Consider the following 7,771-nt stretch of genomic DNA (forward strand, 5'->3'; position numbering starts at 1 on the left):
CTATTATTTCTAGCGTGGCACCGTAGTGTTGCTGAAAGGTTTTTAACAGACACTGTCGAGGTGATTTTCATATATTATCTAGAAATTTATCTTCCTCCCTTTCCTCTCCTTTCCTGTTAAAATCCTAGCACAGGTGTAAAAGTGAAACGTGTTTCATCTAAAAAACGTCTGTCTTCACTCTGTGGCTTCTCTGATGGCTGGATGACGGGAGTTGGGAGCAAAAGGAGGCACGTGCAAAATGTTAACCTTCACAGTGCTTCTGATCCTCCTGGTGTCACCCTTAGAACAGTCCTGGGTGCAGAAATGACAGGACAGACTTGCAAACTAAGAGTTGCAAAGCTCAAACATCCTCAGCAAGGTACACCCCATCGTGGAACACCAGACCATGGAGACAAGAGTGAAACAGAATTCTTAGGAAGCACTTTCAGTTCATTCGGACCTTTTTTTTTTACAGCCACTTTAAAGAACAGGAAACTAAGACATGTATTTCTAATTAAATGTTGAGATGAACATAATCCACACTTGCTGCCAATCTTAGATTCTTTAAAAGGATTTACTATTTGTGATCTGCTATTTTGACCCAGTCTTCCCCTCAAAGCCTACTCCATTTCCTTTAAAAAACTATCAATGTGCTTCAGTTTCTCTTTATTTTGCAAGAAACATCTATCCACTCCTGTACAGAGTTACCACATAGGCCACCACTGAATCACACGTGGGCTGCAACCCTGGTATTACAACAGCTAATGCTGCGAACTGAACGGGGACAATGAAGGGGGACAATTCAGCTCAACTGTCACCCTAAAATCTGAGCTACTTTAAACAGTTGTTCACTGGGCATTTTAATAGCTTCTTAAATGAAGGGATTTATCAAGTGTTTTTAAGTATTTCATTCTAGCTTTCTTCAGATGAAACTTGTAAAGGATAAATGAAGGATATTTTCTGCTGAAAGTTGTTAAGCTCAGTAAAACATATTACCAACCAAAATAAGTTTTTAAAAATGGATACTTGTCAGTTTCTGGATCAATAATGCATAATGATTCCAAAGAAAAGTGTTTAAAACAAGTAGACTTGTTTTATTGTTAAATGAAGTTATATTTGTATTTCATCTTCCCACATTCCCTTATACTTACTCGATTTATACAGCATCTGTCTCCCAAGGAACTGAACACGGCCTCGTGGGCTTACAGCCTTCGAGTAACAGGACTGCACAGTATTGATCAGTTGTCACACAATTCCTATTTCTTACCTGAAGAATCTTCTACTGCCATATTTTGGAGAATGGCAAGGAGTGGTATCATGGAAAAGAAAGCAGTGGCAAATTGGGAAGTCCACACAAAAGAAGAAAGAGGGCCGAGAGAGCAGCAGGGAATGTGAACCGTCCAGAGCTGTCCTCCGAGCAGGAGGACTCAGCGTCCCTGGGCCAGACTCACCAGGGCTTCAGGAGCTCACGAGAAAAGCCAGATGAATGAATCTACCGTTTTCCTGGACCTTAGGCAGACCTCAATTTTTAACCATTAGATTATCACGTGATGAAAAAACCATTCTTCGGAACTTGTTTTCTACAGTATCAGCAGACTTACTAAGATCAGCAGTTTGCTAAGATAGTGTGTTATTATTTAGTAAATGTGTTCACTATTTTTGGCAGGCTAATCTCTCACCAATTTTAGGAAATAAATAAAATTCACCAGTTTATGAATTCCTAGTGAATACTTAAAATGTTTAATGGAATATTAAGTGCCAAATATTGAGCCTTTTCTCAGGTAATTATAGCATCCGGAATATAACCCATCAATGATGAATATATTTCACAAAGTTAGCCTTATGATGTTTAAGGAATTAAAGCTTCGTATTCTGACAGTATAAGCCAATCTATGAAAGGAACAGATTTACATATTTTAGCCCTATTTTGCAAACTTCTGAATTTAATTCAAAGAAGGAATCAGCAAAGATTTTAAAACCTGAAGTACTATCAAATCCTATATTATTTATAAAAATATGGTAATGCATATTTTATTTCAAATATAGAGCACTGCAGAACATAACTAGTTTAAAGGGAAAGCAGGCCAAGAATTGCAGCTGCAAGTTTACTCACTAAGGTTGAACAGCAGTGGTTAAATTTAAGTCACTTGATGTAGAAAGAGAATGTACTTTTCAGTTTAAATGGCAGATAATAGACTGGGGGCGGGGGAACCTTTTCTATTACTGATGATATCAATTGATTATCACAATTGCTTTTATTTATACCTCCAAGAGATTTATTCTTCACAAAGGTGTTTAGAGCTTAGCTAAAACCAAAATATCCTCAAATTACCAAATACTGGACTGAGTTTAAGAACCTATGATTAACTGAGACATTATCTAGATAATTATCTGGCTATTTCCTCAAGTTCGTGGTGAATCACGTCAACTTTCTGAACACATTGGCTGGGTCTCTGTTAAACTATTAGCCATTTATGTTCCATCTTAAATGCTTTTCAAAACATAGTCTCAACTTCTAATTTACCTTATAATTTTAGGAGATATTTTTTAATTTATATTTTAAAATCTTTTATATAAGAATATTACATGTCTTTTAACACATTTTATTTTCATACATTTATTTGCATTTTTTTCACACTGTTCTAGAATTCTGTGGAAAGGTTTCATATGGGGAGTTTTATTACTAATACTTTTCTATGCTAAAAAGAACTTCAATCGCTCTGAACTGTGAGTTGTTTATAGTACAGAACTCTTCACTTTTACCGATCTCTTTATGCTGTAACAGAATTGTTCCATAAACAGTATTAATTCTGAGACCATGAGAAGTCAAGTCATGCTATATTCAAACTCTCTACTTAAATCCCAACAGGATTTACTATTTCAAAACTATCTTCAAAGTGTATTATACTGTAAGACATGGCTACAGTTTGACTCTCAGCTATATTAACTAAACACAAACCATTAGATATCATCACCCTTAATCCTTTTTCTGAAATAGCAAACTTGAACACAGTATAATTCTTTTAAGAATGTTTATTGATTTTTTTTTTAACAATTCAGAGTGTTGGCTCTCGATGCAGTTTATAAAAAAACTTCCATACGGTTTCATATAAACTGCAATCAAAAAGACAATTTATTTTGTCATAGAAGTCATCTGACGTTGTAGTATGCAGAACAATGGAAGGGAAGCATGCTCCCGGATGCAGGCGCACTCCTGTGTACTACGGAGTTATTCTCAAGAGCTTGCTAAGATCTGCAGGCAGTTTATGGGATGCAATTGTTTTCTCCACAATTTAAGTACATGAGAATAAAACTGATATTTATGAATAAAGTATTTTTTCTCAAAAAAGTTGAGGCAGCTTTTGTGGAATGCTACCTGTGTGGGTACACTGGCTACACCCCGGACTGTACTAGGAGGGAGGCCACGGGGAGTCCACGTCCCTGCTGAGACTTGGAAAATCCCTCCATGCACGTCGTAGAGTCCCCGGAAAGGTGAGGGTCAACCACCACGCCCGCCGATCACAGTGGCCAGGGGACTGTGGGGCCCTCAACAGCTGTTCGAGAAACGCTACCCAAGGAAGCTAATCCCTCTACTGCACTCAGCAAGGTCCGGGTGTCCAGAGCAAGGGGGCAGGTGGAGCAAGACCGGGAAGGGACAAAGCGTCGTCTATGCCTCATGCAGACCAGTCCTCGTTCTGTCCCCAATGTCCCTCAGACGTCCGAGTTCGAACTGAGGTTGGTGAGCCTGGGGTCCGCGTTGATCTCGTACCTGTAGTGATAGCCCTCCATGTGGTCCCGGCACGCGTCCCGGATGTTATGCATCCACTTTTTTATCCCCTTGCGGTTCAGATACAAGACCAGGAGGAAAATAGCGCCTATCAGGGCCAGGACAATGCCCAGAAAGACGTAAGAAGTCTGCAGCGACTGGGGAAGGATCGGGTCGCAGTCCAGGTCAGCGGCGCTGAGCTGTAGGAGCACCCGATTCCTCATTCTCTCTGGGAACGCGCAGGTGAGGCTGGCTTTGCCCTGCACGATCTCCGTCTCCTTGAGCCAGGCCACCATGTCCACCAGGCCGCAGTCGCAGACCCAGGGGTTGTTGTCCAGGAAGACCCTAACGCGGGGCAGGCCCTGCAGCTGCTCCAGGGTACCGTTGTGCAGGACCTTGAGCGCGTTGTCCTCCAGGTGGAGGCTCTCCAGGTGCGTCAGGTTGCGGAAGGACACGTGGGTCAGGCCCACCAGAGAGTTGTTGCTCAAGTCCAGGTGGCGGAGGCCAGGCAAGTGGGTCAGCGCGCCCCGGGGCAGGTAGAGCAGGTTGTTGCTGGCCAGCTCCAGGCTGCGGAGCCCGCGCAGCGCCCGGCCGGCGCGCAGGGCGGCGGCCACCGTGCCCTCGAAGCTCTGGTTCTGGAAGGTCCGGTTGTCGCGCTCGTCCACCCGCGGCGCGACGCGGTGGTTCAGGATCAGCTCAGCCAGGGTGCTGGGGGCCGCGGCGCTGGCGTTGGGGCCCGAAAACGCCCAGGGGCTGAGGATAGCCAGCGGGTTGCGGCTGAGGTCAAGCTGGCGCAGGCCAGGCAGGTGCGCGAAGGCGCCGGCGCGCACCTCCCGCAGGCCGCTGCCGCTGAGGTTGAGCGCGGCCAGCTCGGCCAGCGGCGGCCGGCGGGCGAAGGCACCGGCGGGGAGCACGGCCAGCCGGTTGCCGGTGAGAAAGAGGGTGCGCACGTAGGTGGGCAGGTCGGCGGGCACCTCGCTCAGGTTGCGGTTCACGCACTTGACGGTGCGCGCCGCCTCGGAACACTCGCACGGCGCGGGGCACGGCCCAGGGGGACGCGGGGACGCGGCGTGGGCAGGGAGGGGCGCGGCGGTCGGGGACCAGGGTGCCGAGGGGGCGGGGGCGGACGAGGACACCCAGCCCAGAAGAACCAGCGCTAGCCGCGCCAGCCGCAGCCGCGCGGCCCCGGCCGCCGGGCTCCGGGCGCACTCCCCAGGCATCACGGCGCGCGTGTCCCCGGGGCTGGGCTGGGCCGGACGAGGGACAACGCCGCCGCGACTCGGCCGGTCCCCGGCAGCCGGGCCGCCCCCTCCCGCCGACTCCCCGGCCCTGCCCTCCAGAAAGTACGCACAGCTGCCCGGGACGCTCGGCTCGCGCCTCCTCCTTCCTCCTCCTCCGTGGCGTCGGCGCCCCTCGCTGGATCCTCTGGGCGACCTGGACAGGCGAGAGAGAAGCGTGAGGAGCGGCGGCCGCGGCGGTTCCCCGAGTTCAGGAATCGGTCTCCCCGCGCCCCTGAACCCTCCCTCCGAGAGCGCCCGGGGTCCCCAGCCCTCCGCGCATCCCTGCTCAGGAGAGGGGCGCGCGTCCCTGGTCCCTGGCCACCGACCGTCCAGCTGCCGCCCTCTTCCTCCGGGTCACAGCCGCCCCCGCGCCTAACTTGTCGCTCTACTCCCCGCGCCTCCGGCCGAACTTCTCCCGTCCTTCCGCCACCACCCCCGCAGGGGACCCGGGATCTCCGCACCCCCAGACCGCTCCTCGGGTCCCCGGGGACGAGAGGGAAGTTTCGGGTTACGGGAATCGTTCGGTCTCCTCGGGATTCGGCTCGCCTCAGCAGGAAGCGGAGGGCCCTGCAGCTGTCGCCCCCCAGCCCGGGTCCCGCCAGCCCCTGGATCCCAGAAGGGTTTGGGTCGTCTCCACCCGGGCGGGCCGAGCCAACAAAGGCGCCCGCCCGGGCCAGCCGGCAGCCCGCGCCCGCGCCCCCGCCGCTCACCTCGGCGCCCCGCGCCCCCGAGCCGCCTCCTGGTCCCACCCGCGTGGCGACAACTTCCCGGCCGCGCGCGGCGGGCGCCTCTCCGCTCCCAGCCCGGCCCGGCCTCCGCCGCCGGCAAGAACCAAGCCGGACCCGGGGGAGGCCGCACTGCCGCGGGGACTGCGGTCGCCATTCCGCGCGCGCCAGCCCGGGGAGGGGCCTGGGCCGGGGTCTGGGCTGGGGCGCTGGGCCGCGCGCCGCCCCCGGGAGGAAATTCGGGGGGAACTTGCCGGAAAAGGCGCGGGAGTCCCTGCCGCTCCCCCCTGCGCGGCCGCGCTTTGGTCGGTCCGCGCTTTGCAGGCTGCACTTACCTCGGACCGGAACGAAACCGCCGGCGAATCTCGTGGAATTCAGCCTGATTCGGGCAGCTTTGCAGGGACGAGACGGGTCTGGAGCGACCACAGTGCGAAGCTGCCCAGCAGGGACTGCGCCGGGGCTCAGCGCGGACCCCGCGGACCCCAACGCCGCGTCCGGGAGCTCCTGAGTCCCCGGGCAGACTGGGACCCGGGGCTGCAAACTTCAGACTGGGGCGCAGGTGATGCGTCCCCGCCTCTCCCGCCCCCGCGCCTCCCGGGTAGTTAGGGAACTTGTAAAGGCAGAACCAACTTTAAGAAAAAAATAAAGATGAGCGGAGAGCAGAGGCATTCTCGATTCATTGGCTTTTCTCCTCCGCAAATTAAAAGCAGAGGGCAGACGACTGCAGCCAAAGCGTCCTAGAAACAAAAGGCGGATAGCGACGCCGTGAGTCACGGGACGCAGCCCCGCCCCGCCAGATGTGCAGCCGCTGCAGAGCAGCGGGGCGGGGGTGGGACCCCGGGGAGGGGGGGACCCTGGGGACAGGGGTGGCTCCCAGGCCAGCATCCCGGCGCGGTCCAGGGCCGGGTGGGGAGTTGCCGCTGGAGACAGACACGGCTCGAGCGATTGACTCCCACAAGGATCTGTTGTTAGCCTGGACAGGACCTCACCCTTGCTCTCTCGGTATCTCCGTATCCCCTTTGTCCCAATCAAATAATTTCCCTGAAAGGGAAAGAAGGGGCTTGTTATTTCAGGCTGCTTCATTTTGGAGATAAAATAGCGATTAGGGAAAACACGGTTAGGAATATTGAGATCCGTCATATAAGCAGGGTCTTAAGTGAGGATTGCTGCAGTTTGTGTCCCGACCTGGGACATCAGTGTGAAGAGAGTCCCCGGCCCTCCAGCGGAGGCCTGGTCACTGGCAGAAACAGTGCGCGGAGCCCACAGCAAAACAGGGCCCAGGCAGAAGCTGGCGGGGCCTGGAGGCCGTGGAGACCTGTGCGGTTTCATTGCTCTGCGCCTTCTTTTCTTATTTTTAAAAGTATTTTGAAATATAAATGTGAAACACTTCAAAAAAGGAATCTCTGAAGCTGTAGTAATGTTCTGTATCCCGATGTGGCAATGGTTATATAAATCTATACGTTTGTTAAAACTTGTAGAACTTTATACACCAGAAAGAGTCCATTTTACTGTGTGATTATTATTTATCGGAACCAAGTGTAGTGATGTTCTAGTGTAAGGCTAACTCTGGTTCTGACCCAAGAGAACAGTTGCACCCTTATGAGGGTGATCTCGCTACTACTTTAGAAATCTAGAAAGATAATTAATATCAATTCTTATTCTATCCCCCAAACAACTCAGAGGCAAAATAGATACCATTAGTATTATTTTCTTGTCATTGTTGTTGTTACTCTGTTTTCAAACGAATAAACTGGGGCCTATCGCTGATAACCAGCACTGACTCAGTATTTTCTCCTTCCCACCCCTGTGCTGATCACTTTTTGCAGAAATTATCTCATTTATTCTCCACATCAGTACCCAGGTTAGGTCCTGTCACTCCAGTTTCACAGATGAGGAAATTGATGTAAAAAATGAATTATATAACTTGTTCAAATGAGTGATGGAAGTGGGAAGTGGGTCCAGATGCGCCTTCCTCCCAGGTAGCACGTCGCCCGCAGCCTGCGGAGCTCTGCTCGGCGCTG

General features: G+C 51.7%; 1 protein-coding gene across 2 annotated transcripts; it reads right to left on the bottom strand.

The window, feature by feature from the left end:
• Window positions 1-3,026: 3,026 nt before the first annotated feature.
• TPBG (trophoblast glycoprotein) lies at window positions 3,027-6,504 on the bottom strand. Of its 2 annotated transcripts, none has more exons than XM_053602320.1 (2): window positions 6,086-6,504; window positions 3,027-5,179 (listed from the first exon to the last, which is right to left on the bottom strand). In XM_053602320.1, the coding sequence occupies exon 2, from the start codon at window positions 4,963-4,965 to the stop codon at window positions 3,691-3,693; it is 1,275 nt and encodes a 424-aa protein (XP_053458295.1). In that variant the 5' UTR covers window positions 4,966-5,179; window positions 6,086-6,504; the 3' UTR covers window positions 3,027-3,690. The 2 variants fall into 2 exon arrangements, with proteins under 2 accessions (XP_053458295.1, XP_053458296.1); XM_053602321.1 differs by lacking the exon at window positions 6,086-6,504 and adding an exon at window positions 5,487-5,548.
• Window positions 6,505-7,771: the final 1,267 nt, after the last annotated feature.

Source organism: Nycticebus coucang, chromosome 9 (assembly GCF_027406575.1).
Source record: "Nycticebus coucang isolate mNycCou1 chromosome 9, mNycCou1.pri, whole genome shotgun sequence".
In the NCBI taxonomy this organism is placed as follows: domain Eukaryota; kingdom Metazoa; phylum Chordata; class Mammalia; order Primates; family Lorisidae; genus Nycticebus; species Nycticebus coucang.

Bases quoted from the DNA above. Each gene is read 5' to 3' on its own strand.
- TPBG (XM_053602320.1), bottom strand. From the start codon at position 4,965: ATGCCTGGGGAGTGCGCCCGGAGCCCGGCGGCCGGGGCCGCGCGGCTG.